Source organism: Rhinolophus hipposideros, assembly GCF_964194185.1.
Source record: "Rhinolophus hipposideros genome assembly, chromosome: 9".
NCBI lineage: Eukaryota > Metazoa > Chordata > Mammalia > Chiroptera > Rhinolophidae > Rhinolophus > Rhinolophus hipposideros.
Genome location: NC_138055.1, coordinates 41,793,278 through 41,814,704, shown reverse-complemented (window position 1 = coordinate 41,814,704; position 21,427 = coordinate 41,793,278). Strand labels below are relative to the sequence as shown.

Here is a 21,427-nt window from a genome sequence, read left to right as displayed (position 1 = left end):
AATCCTCATCTTATACTTAAATACTAGGAATCATTAGCACCTTCAAAGAGAGGCACTATTTTAATAGGCACAGAACAAAAAAATAGTACTTAAAAAATACTGTTGGAATTCACTAATATATCCCATGCCACATAAATTACTGCTTTTTCTTATTATAAAAATATTAATACTTTTAGATGTCAATCCATTAAACATAAATCACCAAAAACATTAAGTTTAGAACATTGTTCAATTCCAAGATAAAACATGCTTTATATTTAAAAAATAAATTAGAGACAAATATGAACCTAAAGCTGAAGAGAAAAGTATATATATATATGTATATATATACATATATATATGTATATATATACATATATATACATATGTATATATAATATTTAATGCTATATATACACAATTGCTATTTACTTGAGATATTTTATTCTTAGGACTATTTCTACAAAAACAATTATTATCTTTTCTTAGTAAGTCGAAAGTTTGAACACCAACAATTTGTCCTTCTTCTTTTGTTATTACAGGACACACATTATTGATGCTGCTTGAGCTTTATAAACTAAATTAAATAAGTTAATACAACAGCCTACACTGTCCCTGTATTCTTTTAAACCATGGATCTATTTTGGCAACATAGAGGTATATCTTTCAAACTGTTACAAGTCCTACATGTGATAGAGAAGACATTAAAAGATTTCTTAAATGAAAGTGGCCTATTCTAACCTGATAGTGAGACAATCAATTGATATCATTTTCTTCAAGACAAAAGTACATTTTCAAGGAATAGTTCATTAAAAAATGCTCCATTTTTCACATTATTTCCAACTTTTATCGGTAGAATGGCTCTGCACATTAATTCCACTGGAGTACATAAACATAAGAAAATAGTGCCCTAACAGATGCATTTATGAGCCTATATTTTTCAACATAAAGTGCTAAGAGATGAATAAGGAGAACTGGGAATGTCTTGAAGCTGTTTAAGTCTTCAGACCCCCACACTATGGTTGGTCCTGGAGTTCAGCAATCTGCCTTTTTAGGGTCAGGATGATCGTGCAAGATGACTGAATGCTCGTTAGGTCCTTCTGGTGTTTCACCTGTGACAGCTAAAAGGATGATTTTCAGCCACTTCTGCTTCAGTTCCTCACTGTCTGCAGCAAAGCTGTGCACAGACTTGGACTGGGTAAGTTTGAAACTGTGTGGCAGGTCTGCACTCCTTGGCATATCGTCCACAATGTAGCCCAGGAGTGGAATGGTGGCCTGGGCTCTAACATCCTAAAGAAAGAACATGGTACAGAAGAATGTGAGATGTGATAGCTTGCTATGCATGTCTTCTTGTGATCTGGCTCCCTTAAAGCTCTTTTCCTACCACCAGGCCACACAGACTTACACGGTGAGGTCTCTATGCACAGGAATCGTGATCCAGCGCTTAGCATAGCTTCTGCACCTGAGGCCACTAACAATGTTGGCTGGATGAAGTAATGAATGAGAGCTGACACTCAAACCAGCTAGGATTCATTGGCCCTACACCTCCTCCCTGTGAGGGAGCCCACTCAGCTCTTCATTCAGTGAAAAAGGAAAGAAAGGAATAGTCATCTTCCTGCATAAAAGCAGCAAATGTTAATGATTCTTTCATTACCAAACAGTTTTATTTGGTGTCTCATTCATTCCTCCATCAATTTATTTATGGACAGAACAAGGTTTTGGGAAAAACAATGAAACAGAGTAAAATATATACCTTGGCTTTTTAAGTTTATTTCTAACATAAAATAGTTTTACTAGCCCTCAATATCGATATAGGCTAAAAGACCACAGGTACATTTAAAGTTTTATATATTTCTAGGTGAATGTATAATTGATTTAAGTGCTGTTTGTTATTTAAGCACCACACAATCCGCAGTGCCTGGCAACGCTCTGGTTAGATGCTAAACCTACATGTCTGCTGTTCCCACAGATTTATCTCAGATCCATGCACACATGGGTCTCAAAAATTTATTACTAGATAATGTTATTCTAAGGTTGATTTAAATTCCTCTCCCTCTCAATTTCTCTTCCAGGTATTCCTCTATTGGGGCGGTGGCAGGGGGGTGGTGGGGGTGAAAGGCTTACTGTTTATTTCCTGTCATTAAAAAGGCTCCTTCTCCTCCTTGCTTCTCCCTCTGCTTCACCCTCTTCTCCCTAAGTCCTTTTCTAATTCAACTCACCTTTTTCTCAACCCCACAATGAATGGGAATGAGAAGGGGAGAATGATCCAGAGGGTGAAAAAATTATTGGCTATGAAAGGAATCAAGCAGCTTAAATAAACTTGAATTTTAGTTACTTTTTTTCACTTGCAATGAAAACAGTGAAACCATCGGAGCTCTCTTGCTCCATTGAGGAGCGATGGAAGCATTTTGAGTTCAGTGTCTGCTCGCGTTCCCCCTGCCCCTGACGACCTCTGTCCCTTTAGACAGATGCAGTTTAGATACCTGAGGGGCACCGTACATGTACAGCACAAGAGGATCTTGTTTGGGGATCACACACCAAGCTTTCTGCCAAGGTTTTGACTTCTCCATATACTGAAGAAAGCTGCATACCACACTGTTTCCAGATACTTCTGCTGATTCAATCTAGAAAAATCCAATGGAAAGAAAGAGTGAAAGTGAAAAAGAGAGAAAAAACACAAAATGGACCAGACAAGTGTCAACGCAAAAAAAAAAAAAAAAATTCATAAAGTACAATGTGTTTATATAAAATGTCTACTGGGATAGTCCAAAAAAAGTTCATCTACAATTATTACTTAAAGACTCATCTAGATTTATTACTAGCATGAAAAAATATTTAAGCCAATTTTAAGTCTTGGTATTACTAGACCTTGAATTTAAATAAAGTTAAAATATAGTCATTTACTGACTGCTTACTATGCAGTCATTTTTCTTAGCTCTCTACTTAATATTATTTCATTTCATCTTCATACTAACACCAAAAAGTTACAAATTTCATTATGAATGAGATTCAGATATGAAATAGCTTCCCCAAGATCACGTATTTAGGAACTGGCGTGCTAGGATTTGAGTCTGGATCCAGAGCCTAAACTTTTAAGCACAATGCATACCAACTTCGACTATGTAAAAATGCAGTAACAAAAAGGCAAATACTGACCAGCAAACTTTGTCCTGGAACCTGAGATAATTTAAACAGTTTAAAAATTACATTAACTCTTTGTAGAGCCATTTACAGCTTTCTGCTTTGCCCCCTAATAGATTATATTTATATATCTCACTGGCTAAAAAGAGAACAAAACAATTTGACGAAATGATCGTTTTTATTATACACATTATGGAAAGCAACTGGTTTGCTTCTATTTTCTATTGTTCAAATCCTCAGGGTAGTGTTACTCAACGTGGTCCATTGAATAGTGCTGGTTTGCAAACTGTTTTGTTACTGGTTAAAGATAAAAACAAGGAGAGTAAGAGGAAGCACTGAGAAACTGTCATAGCAATTTGACTTTGTGATGATACCCAAGTACATGATTGTGTATTTTACAAAAATTCCGAGCTGTGATGGTTTGTAAATTAAATGGCTGGTCATCACAGAGAGTTTAAGAAGCACTGGCTGGCAACTACAGTCACCAGCCCACCATCTATCTTTTCTTGTACTGCCTGTGAGCTAAGAACAGTTTTCACAGATGAACATTTAAAATCGATTTGATAATTGGAAACACTAACTATGGACTCTAATTAATGAAATGTTATCTTCCCTCCACTCCAAAGAATTCCATTCTTCCTCCTACCACAATAAAAAATTATACTAAATTATATTTTACATTTGGTCAATAAAAATTTGTGAAAATTTGTTTTTTCTCTTGTTATAGAAGTAATATTCTCAGTTTTGCCTCTTGGCCTGCAAAACTAAAGTAGATTCTGTCTGGCCCCTTACAGAAAAAGTTTGTTGACCCTCAATCTAGCACAAATAACAAAATAATTGACACAAAACAAGTTTAAAATATGCATGTATGAGTGTGTGCTTATGCACATATACATACTTATCTTCTATTTATGGATTTCACGTTGTACATTTATTTGATTAAATGTGTTAACCTAGTAAGTAATTGATTTTTCCCCAAGTATAGGTTTTCCTAGAAATCTACCTAGAGATTTTCATTTCATAGATACAGCCTGAAACTCAGGCCTTATAACAAGTTATATTATGTGTATAACATCTGTTGCTGCTGTTAAGTATTGAGGCTGTGGTCGTGGGAGTCAATGAAGCATTTCTTTCCACCCCCTCTGCCTGAGAAAGTCCCATTTTGGTCTGCCATTCAAGTAACATCTATATACCCTAGAATTCAGAGTTATATTTTTAGTCTGTGGGCCTATGCTTTAACCTTAAATGGATCTTGAAGTTTATGATCCTTTTTCAGTTACCCAAAATGACCTCTGTATGCCTGTAGGGTGTACATGCTCAATATACGCTCATTGATTCTTAATAAACCAGTATGTCTACGACTTTAGATACATAGAATTTTGACCATGATCTTATTCTTCGCAGACTTTCTTCACAGGCTATCTTGAACTTAGGCCTTATAATTTATTCCTTATGTTGTTAATATCTCTGGGTGTAAAACTCATTTCAGATATAAGTTGCTTTCTAGTTCTGAAGCTCAGGGGTCTGAATTTATTCTAAAACATGAGTCAAATTCACTTGTGAGACATTTCAACATTTCAATGCAGTTATAAGATTATTGTCATTGGCTATTAAATGATTCTTTCAGGACAATAAGTTGGAAGAGTTTTCCATGTAATAAAGTAATACTTTAATCTAAATTTTAATAATTTCATGCAGTTGTTTACAAAGCTAATATGATGAAATTGAGCAAAAAGCTTTCCTATGGAAAAAATATACTATAATAATTTGGGCATTAGAAGAGACGACAATTAATACTCTAATATTTGACTATAGCTACTGTCAAAAACACAATATATTTCACTCTCAAATGCATGTTGGTTTAACATAGTACTGCCCCTTTTTCTAGACAACCACGTATGACCCCCAAATTCAGCAATATAGAACAAAAGTATGAACCTTGCTTGCCTTTCTCCAAATTGTTAAATACTAAGAAATAGCCAGATATGTTATTTGTATTGTTCAGGGTCAAAAGACAATTCTATGTTCCTTGTATAAAAACCCAAATGATATCCAACATTTAATGTTTCATACCTCTAAAATTCCTTTCCTTTTCTTTTCTTCACTGTCTGTGAATCCACTTATTATTTGGTAACAGTCTTTACAAACTTTGTTCAATTTACCACCATCATAATCAAGTTGAGCTTTGTAATCAGAACACTTCCAACAAACCACCTTCAATTAGAAAAGATAATGAAGAGTGAATAAACCTATTTAAAGAATAAGATTTAAACAATAATCAGTTATAATGATAATAAATGAGAAATAATTAAATATAAAAGGCAAATTTTTATTAGACTAAGAATATCTTCATGAACATTAGAAGCATTTATCATGGTAGTATAATGCTGTTTGTGATGGGCTCTGCTTGCTCACCTTTCTCTCTTTGGCCTGTCAAGATGGGAGATCTTCAAAGGTTTGGTCCAGACCTTTACTCTTCATACCCCCGAATGTTTCATCAATATTCTCCCCAAATGAACTCATGATTTTCCCTGCCCTCAGTTCTCCCCTAACACCACACCCCACCTGTTCCCCTCTCCTAGGGCTCCCTATCACAGGAGATGGCACGCCCATCTAACCAGCCATGCCCAGTCAGAAACCTAGGATCATTCCCAACACCTCTCTATAGCTCACCCCGCGAGACTCATATTACAAAGTCCTGCTGATTTTACCTCTTAAACAGTCTTTCAATCTGTCCATTTTTCTACATCTTCTTTGTAATTACCTGAGTCCAAGCTATCAGTGTCCTAGCTTGGATGATGATAGCCTTGTGACTGTTCCCTGTAGTAGCATTCTTACTGACACCTCCAGGTGTCTATTCTTACATCCCTCCAAGCTATTTTCCAAACAACATCAGATGTTCTCTTAAAAATACTAATCTGATATGTTTCTCCTCTATTTAAAATCCTTCAGTCTTCCCTTTGCTCTTGGATAATTAACAATTTTTTTTTAATTGGGGAATATTGGGAAACTGTGTTTTTCCAGGATGTCAAGTCATTGCTTTTCAATCTAGTTGTGGGGAGCACAGCTCAGCTCCAAGTCAAGTCATTGTTTTCAATCTAGTTGTGGAGGGCGCAGCTCACTGGCCCATGGGGGAATCGAACCAGCAATCTTGTTAAGAGCTCACCCTCTAACCAACTGAGCCATCGGGCTGCCCCACAAACTTTTAACTATAGTCCACAGAGTCCTGCAAAATCTGCCCCTGTTACTCCCTGTATCTTTTAGTGGCACTGGCTTCTACAGTCCCGAAAGTGCTTGCTCCCACCCTCTCTCATCTCTGCTTCAGTGAGTTAACTCTTGTTCATCCTTCAGATGTTGACTCAAAATTTTACTTCTTCAAGGAAGATGACTCTAACTTCCATTATAGAGCACATCTCTTGTCACCATGCTACTCTAGAGTTCCCTGTACTTTTTCACACACTGATTATAATCATACACTTGTGTGATTATTTGAATAATGTTTGTTGCCCAAACTAGGCTGTAATTTCTACGAGATTGTCCTTGTATGTTTTGCTCACCAGTACACAATAAACATTTACAGAATGCCAAGGAGCGAATGACTATAACGGATAGATGCTATTTCTGATTGATGGTGTTTTTCCTAAATATTATAGGATAATTTTTTTTAAATCTTTTAGTTTAAAAAAGTTATCCTCTTGCTTCTAGAAGCATATTTCCCCCAAATTTATAGTGGATATACTCTATTTAAGAAATAAAAATATTAGGTAAACTTCTAGTTTAGGTTCACAGCATGGAAAATTCATGATAAAAAACTATTTACTGTTTTCTCATAATTACAATGAAATTACTCTAGGATTTTGAATTAGATATGTCTGTATCTGTAAATTCCTGTCAACAAATATCTTATATTCAAATCATACCATAGTATTTTGATGATCTACATTCAAATACATTTTTGTTTGTTTACAGAAGGTAAGTATGTCAGTACCTGAAATCATTTCAAGCAAACTCAATGATAGATTTTTTTAAAAGTCTTATCCTGAGGGAATAAAAGATATATGCTATCAATTTAATTTTGATTACAAAACTGTCTCACTGAGTTGAAACTTAGGAAAAAAGAATAAATCTGTAGTGTAAGACTAATCTAAAAGAAGTATTAATAAAAAATTGTTGCACTTAATCATACCATAACATTGAAATACCCTCCACTATGGTTACTCGTTGCTTTTCAGAGAAAATATAATCTTCAGCTTGGTTTACAAGGTTCTCCAAAGCCTGTTACTACCTCTCTCCAGTTTCATTTCCTGCTTTGTTCCTTATCATTCTTTCCATATGAAACAACTTAAGTGCTGAAAACCTGTTATGTGCCTTTTCTAGCTTGAGTTGTTAGAGAAACATTTATTGCCATTAAATGAACGAATGTGCCCTTTTAAATTTGTAATGGACACCCGCAGTCCACCTGTTTCTCTGATAGGCTTGCTTTCCCTTATCAGAGACAACTATTTCATACTTAGCCCTCCTTCTGGAAGCCGCCTCCCAACCCTAACCTTCTGCCCCTTTCACTTCCAGCTGATGACTCTTCCTCATACTTCAATGAAAATATACATGTCTTCAGACCTAAATTCCCTCATTTTCCCCCACTAAATTAAACACACACCCACGTCTGTGCCCATCTTTACCTTTTTCCTTTCTGTTACAATGGAGGGAAGTTTCCATCAAAATCCTGAACTTCCATTCATGCTAATTATGCTCCATTATGATGAAATTGAGAAAAAAGGTTCCATCTCTTATTTTCTCAAAGCCATCAGCTCTTTTAGTTATTATTTCTCTAATTATTTCTTGTGTCACACTTCAACTTATTCCTTAGGCTCTTGCCACATAACCTTTTGGCAGTCTCAGGAATAGCCCACCCTCTTTCTTACCTCAGGGCTTTTGACATACAGAGTCTCACCGCCTGAACCTCTTCACACTTCCCTTGTTGTGGTCCTTAGCTCTTTCTCACCTTTTAGGCAGCAGCCAAAATACCAACCCCTCAGATAAGTCTTCATGTTTCTAGCTACAATTGGTTCCAAAAACTCTTTCCTTATCATTACTCTCCATTTTTAACTTCTTGATTGCTTCCTTATTACATTTACAGTAATTTGAAATGCTTATTAGTCCATTTACTGGACATTGGTCTATTTTCGCCATTAGACTGTAAGCTGTGTGAAGCTGGGTATCATTTTGCTTACCAGTTTTCAGGACCCAGCATAGTGCTTTGTACAAAGTTGTCACTAAAATACATTTATCAATGAAGTGATTTACTGAATGATTTTTTGGGTCTTTTCCAAGTACATGATTTTATAACACTTAACGTGAATGAGCAATAAATCTCACTCACATGCCCACATGCTCGACAGTGATGCCTTCTCCTTGTCAGTGCATTGAAAGACTCTTTACATTTCATACACATCGTCACTTCATTATCTCGGATCCATCTTGGGGCTCTTTTTCCTAGCTCAGCAGTCTAAAAAGGAAAGAGATTCAATTTTAATAGAAAAAAAAAAAACTGTCATATTCATTCATTCAAACCACTTTAATAACATTGCTCATACCATGTTCTGAAATTCTAGACCCAGGAAGAAAAGTAAAAGACTCAAAGAAGGTTAAGCAGTATGCAAAGGCTCTCAGTTCTAGCACTGCAAAGGGAAAAGGCTGCAGAACAAGATGACCAGATAGATCTTTTGTAACTGCAAAGAGAAAACAGATAAAAGTTGAAAACTTAATTCAACTTACAGAAACCTCTGAATGAATGTCATTATCCTTTGCAATTGCATTTCTGAAGGTTTCATGCCTCTGCTGGAAAGCATCGATAGACTCCTGAAGGGCCTAAAATATAAGTAAAATTCAAAGCTCACATTAGAATATCACATACAAATTAATAAAACTACTTTATTAAATAAATATTTGTGGTGGAAATCACCTTAACACTTAAATGACCTTGATCCGATGACTACAAGATGTGCACAATGCAACAATACCCTGTTTTCCCGAAAATGAGACCTAGCTGGACAATCAGCTCTAATGTGTCATTTGGAGCAAAAATTAATGTCAGACCTGGGATCATATCATCATATCATATCATATCATATCATATCATATCATATCATATCATATCATATCATATCATATCATATTGTATTATATAAGACCGGGTCTTACAGCAAAATAAGACTGGGTATTATGTTCATTTTTTCTCCAAAAGATGCAGTAGAGCTGATTTTCCGGCTAAGTCTTTTTTTCGGGGAAACACGGTATGTGCATGTTTGTGTACACATACAGAGGTTACCAAAAAATGAAAATAGAAATCAGGTTTACCTTGATCCATTCTTCTTTGTCTTGTTCAGAACTAAAACAAAACAAAATTAAACTGAATGCAGAGACCATTAATGAGTTACACCTGGTGAATGAAAGTATGCTTTAATGTTGTTTCAACTTTCTGGAGAATTCAGGGATGTCCAAGAAGGAGTTACAATCAAAATTAAACAGAATCTCTGGCAATTGGAAAATAAATTCTTAAACAGAATTTTAGACTATCCATTTACTTTGGTACACATAATTTTTGATGACGAGAGATACGTTTAGCTTCTGTTAATAAACTACCCTGACATAAAGTTAAACAACCACCATCAAGTTGTATATAACAGGTAGAGCTAGCATTATACTGTACATACAACTAGTCTTCCAATTCACCTTTATAAAAACAGATGAAACTTGTAAAGGCTACTAGTCATAGCCCATCTTTAAAAAGATTATAATCATTCTTGAGAATCTAAAATACATTTGTAAGACCTTAGGGAGCTACTTAACATTTCCTTTGATAAACAATTTAATTTTATTTTGTTAGGAGGCTTCAGGCAATACCATACCTAACTGATTATATAATAGATAAAAGCAAAATAAAAAATTTTTAATACCTGTAGGAAGGAAGTTTCACATATTAATAGTCCCCATTTAGGCAACCCAAGAAACCTTGATAATCTCTCTTCTGTTGTTCAGACACACCTCTTGGGTTTGCAGATTTGGAATTATGCTGATTTGGAAGTATTTAATAATTTTCTGTTGGGAAAAAATTTCTCTGACTATAGTCAAATTCCCTGTTTTCCTGTTAAGACAAGTTTTATTTCATCTCCCTTGCAGGTAGCTTATGTAGCTGACTGTTGTTATATACTACGGTAGAAAAATCCCTCTTAGTATACTCTGGACTAGAATGTCCAATTGAGGGATTTTCAAGAGAGTAAAAGAGTGGGTGGGCTCTGTTTGCATGTGTTTGGTAGGTTAGGGCTAAGTTTGAGTTCCAGCCTGAATGTCACATGCCTTGATCCCACAGGTATCACATATGCATGAGTCTGGCAGGAGGTGTGCTCCTGTGACACCATCTTTCCAGCAAATTTATTATTAAGTGCCATGGTGTGCTGGAATCTGTGCCTGTCAAATGGAAGAGTCTGCTTATTGTTCATCTGGGGAAACTTGGACCAAGAACCCTGGTGGTGGTGGTGGTGGTGGTGGTGGTGGTGGTGGTGGTGGTGGTGGTGGTGGTGGTGGTGGTGATGGTGGTGGTGGTGGTGGTGGGCCTTCAATATTGCCCCTCAAAAAAAGATTTCTCCATACTGCTGTGCTCTGTCCCCACAAAATCAGTTCCACTGCCCTGAAAGCAGTTATTTGCTAGCTGATTTCTGCCTGTTAAATGCAAAGAAACTTGACAAATCTTTAGTGTTTTTTGTTTTACTTTCTCAGTCATGGAAGACTTTTTTTTTAGCTTTTTTGTTTAATTTACTTATAACTATATTTTTATATTCATTTAACAATAGAAAACCACTGAATAAAAACTTTATATAAAACAGGAATACTTTATAAGCCTTTGAATATGGAAGAGTCCACAGAGTATAAGAAGTAGTCAGTCCTGAGGCTAGCTCATTTAGCAAGAAAAGCAGAACACTTTTTTCCCAGGTAGTCAGAAGTGAATTCTCTTTATATGTATCTAATATGGGGTTCCACGTAATCCCTATAACATTCTACCTTTCTGGAACCACTGTTGTTTGTCCATTCTTGAGAGAGTCATTATAGACTACATGAAAAGTAATCGCTTAATTTAGATCTTTAATTCACCATATAATTATAAGTATAACTAGAGCAATGATATTAGGGGCATAAGAAATTTAAGGCAAAAGGACCACGTTTTCAATACTAATTGGAATATATCCAATATTGCATATTGGAACTCTACAAAGTGGTAACTACCTATATTTAAGAAAATTCCTCATGAATTAGCCCTTTCCTAAAAAGAAAACAGCCCAACCTGTTAATGGAGGACTAGAGTCCCCATTCAGGTAACCCAAGAAACCTTGATAATCTCTCTTCTGCTGTTTAGACACACCTCTCCGGTTTGCAGATTTGGAAGTATGCTGATATTTCTGAGCCAGCAGCACCTTTGTTCTTCTGCCATGAAGATTTCTATGGTGATCAGAACTACTGGTGAGACCTTGTGGCCAGGTCCAATCACTCAGTCCACATCATACATTCTTCTCTGGGGTTTGATGACTAGGGCCCAAACCCCATCATGATAAGGTAGAAAAACCATGGTATTCAAAGCCAAGCCCTCCACCATTTTAACTCATGCTTGAAATGCCACTTTTTAACTTTTAGAGTAATCCCCTGGTAGCTCCCTCAGTAATGCCAGGCTCAGTACATATTTTCAGTGGGAAATCAAAGAACTGGGTGGCTATTTCTTCAAACCTTCCCAGCCTACCCCATCTTCCACAACTGTAATTTCACCAATTCCCTGACTCCAGGGCATAGATTCCTGCTAAACTTACTTATTTTATTCTCTTTTGAAAGTCTGAAGTTTAAGCTTTTAGGCAGTTACTAAGCATAAATATCCAGGATGAATTCACCTGAGCAGCCAGAATCACATGCTATTGGTGTAAAGGAAGACACGGGCTCTCTGACTTTCCATGGATTCTAGGGTATCGGAACTGTCGAGCTGGGATTGGCACTTAACCCTCTGATCTGTGACTTTTTGGAGTATCCCCATTTTCACCATGCTAGGTCTTTATGAGGATAAATGGATGATAGTCTTCAAAAGCAATTATTTAAAGCACTCCGTCTCCCAGTGGTTCATGCATGAGGCAGCTGTACTCTACCACAGTGGTTCTCATGTTTTTTTTTCCCAAACATGGTTATGCTAGCAGACAGGATGTTAGGATTCCAATCCTTTCTCTCCCACTCAATAAAGCATATAAGAGGGGACACCCTTTCCAGAAGTCCTGGTTGCTAAAGGCCACTAGAGCCCCAAATGGTCTCCTTCATGTATCCTCCAACTGTAGCAGAGAATCATTACCTTTTCCACCCTGCATTCTCCAAATATTCTCTCCATCAAAGTGCCATTAAGTCCCATGAATGCAGAGCCTCTGAAGAACTGATAGTTAAAGCTTCAACTTTTAACATGGAATAATAAGCATCAATAAACATTTGTGGACCAAAAGGAATGATGGAGGGAAAAAGGTGTTGGGGAGAACCTTTTCCTACAAGAATCAAAACTTTGGCTTGAATCTAACAACTTCATTCTCTGAGCACCTTGTAAATCTGAAGAGCAAATATAATTTACTGAATGCTTACTGTTAGAAAACCACTATCCTAGTCACTACGGAGGAATCACAAGGGAAAACACAATTCCTGCTTTTCAAGAGCTTACATCTTTTCACTTATGTCCAACCAGATTCCCAGAGGTCTGTAGCATTCACTTGGGAAAGATCCTCAGAATTATTCTTTCCTATGATTCATTCTGATGCTTTTGGAAAGCTGTGTGATAGGAATGGTTCTCTTACCTGGCTTGAAGTTCTAGTGTTCTCTCTTTCCCAGATACCTGGAAAGTGTGTGGATATTCCTCATTGTGAGTCTCTATAATTTGCATTCCATCAATGCCAACCCTGGTTCGAACTGTGAATTTAGAGCCCACCAAGCTGAATCTTGGCACACAGTACAGCAACATGTTGTTGAACTGCAGGGAAGCAGAACACATATGAATAAACAAGAAAACAAAGGAGAGAGAGAAAAGTTAAGAATATTGAAAGTAGCCTTAGACAATATTCCAAGGAATTTCCAAGGAATACATTACTGTCTATGTGAGCAAAATTATTTAAATACTATATTGAGATTTTACGCTTATGTCAAAATTATCATATTTTAGAATTTATCGCATATACTTCCCCTCGTTGATTCATAAATGTTTTATTGAATTTAAGTAAACCAATCATTTTGTACTATTAAAAAAATTAGGCCGGCCCGGTGGCTCAGGCAATTGCAGTGCCGTGCTCCTAATGCTGAAGGCCGCTGGTTCAATTCCCACATGGGCCAATGAGCTGTGCCCTCTACAGCTAAGATTGTGAACAATGGCTCTCCCTGGAGCTGGGCTGTTGTGAGCAGCTGGAGGTCGGTGTAAGCTGCTGTGTGCGCTACTGTATATTGCTATGGGCTGCTGTCTGCTGACATGTGCTACTGTGAGCAGCTGTGGCCACGCTGGCTGGCAGTCATGAGTGGCCAGAAGCCATGAGTGGCCGGCAGCAAGAGCTGCCCTGAGCTGCTGACCAATGACCAGCGCCTGGTGGTGGGGGAAGAGGGTGGAATGCAAGGCTCATAATAGCAGCACGGGCCAAGGAGCTCTGTCCTACAACTAAATTGAGAAACAATGGCTTAAAAAAAACCGGGGGGAGAAGGGGCAGGGGCAAAAAAAAAGTTAGTTCAATTGAATTCAGCAACAGTATATTAAGAATCAACTAAAGTTCTCAGGCTATTCTCAACCATATAAGTTGAAGTCCTCAGACAAAAAATTTCTAATTGTTGTGTCTTCAAGAATAATTCTATAATATCTGTTAGAGCAATATTTAGCTATCATGTTTATCAGTGAGTTTAATGTTAAGAAGAGCTAAAATTATTAATTTCAATTTCATTAGAACATGTCGGGTTAGCACATTAACTTTATGTAAATAACTAAGTCACTGTTTTATATTGGCCCATATCTTGCTTAATAATTCATCATGTATGAATTAACAGAAAAGTCACCTATTTTAGCAAAGAGTCGTTAAATATCTTTATACGATCTACTTTTAAAAATGAAAAGCTTTATTTTCCAACTGAATCCAATTATGTATTGTGCCTCATTTCTAGTCAACAATGAACAGTACCTGCTAGTCAGGCTCAAGCAATGATTTTGGGAGGGCATGGAATTCACACTGAATCTATCAAAACATGGAAAGGGATGAAAGACTAAATACCGGGGGTGCCAAAAAAATGTATACACATGACTTGTATTCATCTTTTGTTATCGGTATATATTGAGTATTACAATTTTATTACAGCTTTCTCTTTCTTAAAATGTGTATACATTTTTTTGGCACCCTCTGTATATAGTTTAATTTGTAGGCAGACTCCTAAAGAAGGGCCATACCTATCTTGCTACTTCATATTTGTTTCTTGTGCTATTTCTAGAGTTACATATATTTTTCTAAGACAAGAGCAACTGGAGCCTTAAACCCTTGTGCGCAATGTGACCTCTAATGTCTCAGGATTATTATCTGTAAAAGTCACAGATTGTTGACAGGATTAAATGAGGAAAGATGTCCTGTTCTGCCAGGCCCTCTGTCTGGCTCCACACAGCCATAAAGATAAGAAATGTTGATGGATCTTTAACACACGTCACCATGTCTATGTGACACCGTCTCTCGTACTCATTCAGAAAGCCAATTTCTCACCAGTTGTTCCTCATATATTATTTTGCAACTTCCTGTAATCAGTGTCATTAAATTTCATTTCCACAACTAGATAATTAAAGGACACAAAATACATTTTTATCAGATATATCTCAGTACCACATTTTGCATCTACACTTCTGGAAGAGAACACTAATGACCTATGCCTTATTACTAACTGTCCTCTGTATTCTAACTATGGCGATCAGAGCCTCATTGAAAACACTCTGAGAGGTTCTCATCACCGCCCCAACCTGATTAAGGCAACAGCTAGTCTGTTACTTGCTCATGTTACCATTTCTTTCTTCTATCAAGGCCTTCTCAGGAGGCCATTTGATGAAGGCCGTGACGGGTACAGCAGGACCTGCAGAGCCACCATCAAAATGGACAGGACTCACACTTTCAAGATAGCAACAACCACCACATTTTCTGCAAACTGAGTGACAAATGTAATGTTATGACATAAAATTTCCAAGTTATCCGATACTTGTACTCAAGTTCATTTTATAAAGTTCAGCCAAGTCTTGTTATTTTATAGAAACACAAGTCCACGAAAGCAGAAGTTCTTATGCATTTGCTTTTTGGAGTTATGGAGGTCAGATAAGATGCCATTATAAGGAATGGTATGTTTCTCTTTCCCTTTCATGCTTTCAGTATTACATTCCCCCTACTATTGTCGTCCTAAGTGGGACTTCACGTTCCATATTGTCACAAACTATATGTTAGCCTTTTATAACTCAGATCACAATTCAATGCTAGTCAATAAATACCCTTTTTCTTTTTCCAAGAGGTGAAGGTGAGACCTCTTAAGAATATAAAATATTGCTTACAAAGTAGAAGAGACCATATGTGTAAAGGAATTAGGTAGCTAGCTAGTCCTGTTCCCTCTCTGACCTTGCTCTTGAGGTAAAGCCACCCCCACCTTCTCTCTGGATTTCCACTGGCACAGAAAAAGGAAGTTATAGCAACTGTAGCACCAAGTAGATCAACTTTTCCTTTCAGTGCATCACGTTCCTTTTTATCACATGCCCACTGTGCAGAAGTAGTTATTGACAGGCAATCTCTGGCTGGAAAGGCAAGTCTAGAAATGCTAAGCTGTGTCAAAAGCTAGAAGCAAGTCTCAACTGTATTAAAAAGTACCGGAAGTGTCCCCCTCCTTGATCTCCAGTGTTATTTAAATATTTCTTTCAAGTCTCTTAAAATATATTTATTTGATGGCAATTATTCAATTTCATGTGTCACCAGTGACTGTTTCATTCAAGTTTGTTTTAGAAAAAGCCAAAATCAGATTCTAAATATAATTAGACTTTCCAGACATATGTAACATCCCAGAGTAGAAAATAGAAAAGTAGCCCTCTTTTTCTTTCTAGAGAGAAAAGAGAATAAAAATGGGACCTCTGAAGTTTCTACATATATAAAAAAAAAAAAACACCCCAAGAAGCTCTATGGGAAAAGTGTGCTGGTGAGAGAAGAGATTCTGTGACAAGGACAGTACTAGAGGGGAGGATTAAAGCATAAACACTGCAGGGAATGCTTCTAAGATGGTCTTCAAATGATGAATGTGGCTTTCCTACAATTCTTGCTGTATGACTCCATTCTCCCAGGAGGCAATGGCACGATATGTTTGATAGCTTATAATAACGGGAACAAGATGGGTCCTTGCCTCAAAGTTACTATTACTGTATTTCCCCCAAGGCTCTTTGCCATCTGTCCTCCAAAAAGCTGCTTAATTTGGCTCTATGTCAAGGTATTCAACCTAAAACTACTTCCAGAATTCTCAAATGTGAAAATTAAACTAAGGCAACTGGTTAGACCGAGTTAACACTATAGAAACTGTAACACTAATGTGGAAGAGGGGAAAAGACAACTACCTAAGCACCTAAAGGCAGGGTAAAGACAAAGGGAAGACACTGATTCCCAGGCATTTTAACCAGAATAGTGTATTAAGCACGTCTGTTTAATCTGCATTTCTGATGCTTCATGGCCTTGCGGACATTGGAGGAACTGTCCCTCTCGATTCCTAGAGACAGCAAATGAAACCTGCAAACACACCTTTCATATGGAAACCAACCAATCCAGAGCCCCCACCCCCCCACCCCCGCCTCCTCTTTCATCAGGCTCTCACTCTGAGTCAGCATTCCTCTGCCCTAATCACCCTAGGGCCCGGTCCCAGACAATAGACCCTTATTCCCAGAGTCTGATAGTTATTTACACTAGGGAATCCTAAACCTATTTTTCCTGCCCTGCCTTTTACTTTTTGCAGAAACTACAATAAGGCTCTACTCAAGCTTTCAGCTTGTTCCCTCTGCCTACGTGACTCTGGTGCTTTATCGTGTAGCACCCCACCCCCCATGGTTTGGCAGGTCCCGTTTGGGGAATCTGTGAATATAACTATCTTTGCAACGTCAATTGTCTCCTATATGGTGGCCTCACCTGAAAAACAAAACCTACATTTCAAAATAAGTAGACCTCTGAACTATGACAGGACATCGTGTGTCCCTGATTTATATTTAGTTCACTTCATAACCTCGGAAAGGTGAAGTACTTCTGTTGAGCTCAAATGCAGATTTTTATAGTTAATTTGAATAATATCCATACATTTAAAAATGTTACTGAGATATAATTGATATACCACAAAATTTACCCTTTAAAAATGTTCGATTCATGGTTTTTAATATAGTTGTAAATTGTGCAATGATCACTGCTATCTAGTTCTAGAACATTCCATCACTCCAAATGGAAACCCTGTGTCCATTTCCTCCTCTCTACCAGCCCTAGGCAATCACTCCTTACATCCATCTTTATACATTTGCCTATTCTGGACATTTCATATAAATGGAATCATACGTGTGTGGCCTTTTGCGAACAGCTTGGCACAGTGTTTTCAGTTCATCAATGTGTCATGTATCAGTATTTTAGTCCTTTTTATTGCCATACAGTACGTTGCACGAATATACCACTTTTTGCTTACCCATTGATCAGTTGATGAACATTTAAGTTGTTTCCACTTTCTGGTTATTATGAATAATTTTCTTATGAACATTCATGTACAAGTTTTGTGTAGACACATGTTTTCAATTTTCTCGAGTTATATAAACTTGGAGTAGAACTTCTGGGTCAAATGGTGACCATATGTTCTTTTTTTTAAAAATGAGAATACCCCTCTGCGTGACAATTTGTTCTTATAAATTTTGCTTCCAGACAACAGAAACCTCGAATTCCCCCAATGACAACTCATATTACGGTGGTGAGATGAATGCAGCAGAAATGTCAGATGTGAGTAACATCCTGAGACTGTAATGTGTGCCAGTCACTGGGCAACCTCCTTACCAACGTCTCTGTTTCTTTGCCTATAACATTCATAATAATAGCTTACATTTACTGAGCTATTACTCAATATTGTTACTCAATGGTAGCTATTGCTATAATCCTCATCATATCATTGGATATAAAAAAGAAGCTGGAATTACCAGTGACTAAAACTAAATAGACTGGCTACCCGAAGAAGAGCTCTTCCATTTGAGATAAGCCCCAGACTAATTGTCATTTCCAGGAAGTGAAGGAAGGGACAGGGCAGGCACTGACGGCAGTGAAAAGGACTATGTAGCAAACTCATGCACTTTGTGTGTTTTTTTTAACTTTTAAATTTATCTTTGAGTGTGTTTTTCCAGGACCCATCAGCTTCAAGTCAAGTAGTTGTTTCAATCTAGTTGTGGAGGGTGCAGCTCACACTGGCCCATGCGGGGATCAAACCCGCAACCCTGGTGTTACGAGCATCACGCTCTAACCAACTGAGCTAAGCGGCCACCCCAAATTCATGTACTTTTCATATAGATATTTCAGGCACAAGTTTTCCAAACTTGCTTATATATTTCTTTACACTAGAAAGATTAAAAGTAGTGCTTAGAAAGGATTAGGAAGAGAACTGTTGTCAGGAAATAGTATGCCAACAAAATATCCAGGAAATGGTACCCTTTAGCCTATAACAATAAAAGGAAAGGGAAAATCTGAAACAAGAAAAAGAGAATTCCAGAAAGCATATCATACCCCACAAACACACTGATCGCTATGATCATTATGGAAAGGTTAAACTTTCTTCAGTATGTGTTACTGAAGTAAATTACATAGAATAATTACCCAGAAAAATTATAGAAAATACTTCCAAACAAGAATTGTGTCCTTGAAAGAACAAGTTTTAGGTACTGAGGACATTTCCTTATGTGGAATCCTGACAGTGGTGACTGTGCCAGGTTAGGTATAATCGCTTTGGTGAGCAAGCAAGCACCCTACTTGTCCAACATGTATATAACAATGTTTAAGAATTATCCTTAAAAAAAAAAAAAAAAGAATTATCCTTACGTGATTTACCCACACTACAATACTCACTAAGAAAAGGTAGCGTTCTTGTGCTGATGTGTTCCGAGCAGCTAGTTTGAGGATCTGTCCTTCTTTTATTAGTTCATTTGAAGGATTTACAATGTCTTCTTCTTCTCCTAACATTTCATAAATCTCTAAGAGTTTCTTTAGGTTATCCTAAAAAATAAAAGCAAAAAACAGCTAGGTCAAATATAAGCAGGTTTCACCTTAGTAGCTTTAATAATATAGCAACCTCAGGGAGAACACAAGTAGTTCAGAAGTAACTGGAACTAAACATAAATTTAGGTATAAAATGTATCAGTTATGAGGAAATTAAAACCTGGGAGAAAATATTATTATAGGTAACACTAACTATTTTGTAAACAATCTTTTTTGTTCATCTGTACCAATTCATTTTGATTGAAATCTGTAAATAATATTAGTCTGTATTGTTGACAATTATCTAACTATAGAAGACTCCTGTCTCCTCTGAAAAACCACTTACCATTTTTCTTATTGCACTATTAGAATGGCTTGCTGCTGTAGATATAATTTCAAGTGATTCTAAATGGGGACAAAAGAAAAGAAAATAAATACATGTTGTCCGTACTATGCTACTAGATAACTGACACACACTATACCTGATAATAATAAGAAATCTGGAAAAAAGAAGAAGGAAAAGAAGAAACCTGAGACCAAAGATACAAAATAAAAGCAAGAGCAATTTCCATTTACAAACTGGGTCCTTTCAAAAGTTCATTTATAAGTAGATCACTTGGAACTTAAAGGGTATTTTCTCATAAATCATATACAATGATTAGGCTCACAGGTACATGTAATCCATACATGTAATCTCAAATCAACAGACACTATGTACACCAGCTTCATACCAGGCACTTTGCCAGGTGCTTTCATATATATTATGTCAATGAACTCTTATACAACCTTGAATGGAAATTCTATTAGTTCCATTTGGCAGATGAAAGAAATGGAGTGATGTGACTTGGCTAAGGTCACACAACTATGATATTAAAGAGCCACATTTGAACCTAAGTCCTCCAACTCAAATTTCTATAATATTTCAATAGTATTATTTTATTCGTTTTATGAGCAAATTAACTACCACGCATAACCCACTTTCTTTGGGAAAACACACTCGCAGTCCTAGCCTAGGTCAGGTGAAAGAGAATCTTCTGACACCAATGTGGATAGAGGGTTTTGTTGCGGGGGCAGGTGGTAGCAAGAGATGGGAATGGGAACTCTCTGGAATGTGCAAGGTATGAGCTCTGGGACTGCTGGTGAAAAACTGGGGAAGCTGAGGCCTCCTGAGCGTTCAACCCCAGAGAATGCTCTCAATCCTAAATCACATCCTGCTCTCTTCCTTTCTTTACTATCTTGTGATTACTTGTCAGGTTAATTCTGTTATCACAACCACCTTATCATCTTTGGACAAAATTTTCTCTTCTTTGTTCCACTGCTGAACGAAATGAACTTTTGTAGTTTTCTGCTTTACTTTCAGGTCTCTCAAAGAGCTTCCCTTATTTCTTTAGAAGTTTAGTATAAGTAGCAATGGGAAACCGAAAAGAGCAATAAAAATACGCTACCACGTTGCTACCATTTCATTTTTGACATTGGCAACTTAGAGGAAAGCAAAAACTTTGAGTGTGGGACAAACTGAATTTGTATTGATATTTTGGAGAACTATCCTGGTATGGGCAATTCTGTACATTCCATAGAGGAGCCACGGTAAAGGGAGGTGAAACAAGAGGCTGTGTCCACTGCTCAGGAGACCTGTTTGAGTAGCAGTGGTGATTTACACCTCCAATCCCACCACGAGCTCTGCCACTAAGATCAAACACTCACGACAAAAGAGTAGAAAGTGGAAGAAGGTGAGCAAGGAAAGTTTTCAACTGGAGAAGGAGAAAGGGGAGAAGTTCCTGTGGTCACTGATTCACTTGAATGGTGGGAGACTCAAATCAGAGCCTGTGTTCAGAAAAAGACCCAAGCTCCAAGATCAAAGACTGTGTTTTGTGCTCCTCATCTCTTATCAAGGTTCGCTTACAATTGAAGACAAGACATTATTAGGGAAAGCAGCAATGCCTTAGGATTGTACACCAGTATTGTTGGTACTTGTTGAAATCTATCCCATTTCTAGTTCTTAACTT

The 21,427-nt window shown here is 37.1% G+C and overlaps 1 protein-coding gene across 2 annotated transcripts in view; it reads right to left on the bottom strand.

Annotated features, from left to right (window-relative positions):
* Positions 1-409: 409 nt before the first annotated feature.
* Positions 410-21,427, bottom strand: part of FGD4 (FYVE, RhoGEF and PH domain containing 4) — a 181,771-nt gene continuing 160,753 nt past the window's right edge. For both annotated transcript variants that reach the window (XM_081058310.1, XM_081058311.1), the window contains exons 9-17: positions 19,768-19,826; positions 19,293-19,439; positions 12,987-13,159; positions 9,478-9,508; positions 8,896-8,988; positions 8,501-8,626; positions 5,194-5,334; positions 2,463-2,603; positions 410-1,269 (exon numbers count right to left, since the gene is read on the bottom strand). In XM_081058310.1, coding sequence (XP_080914436.1) covers positions 1,015-1,269; positions 2,463-2,603; positions 5,194-5,334; positions 8,501-8,626; positions 8,896-8,988; positions 9,478-9,508; positions 12,987-13,159; positions 19,293-19,439; positions 19,768-19,826 — 1,166 coding nt within the window. In that variant the 3' untranslated portion in view covers positions 410-1,014. The remainder of the gene's footprint in view (positions 1,270-2,462; positions 2,604-5,193; positions 5,335-8,500; positions 8,627-8,895; positions 8,989-9,477; positions 9,509-12,986; positions 13,160-19,292; positions 19,440-19,767; positions 19,827-21,427) is intronic.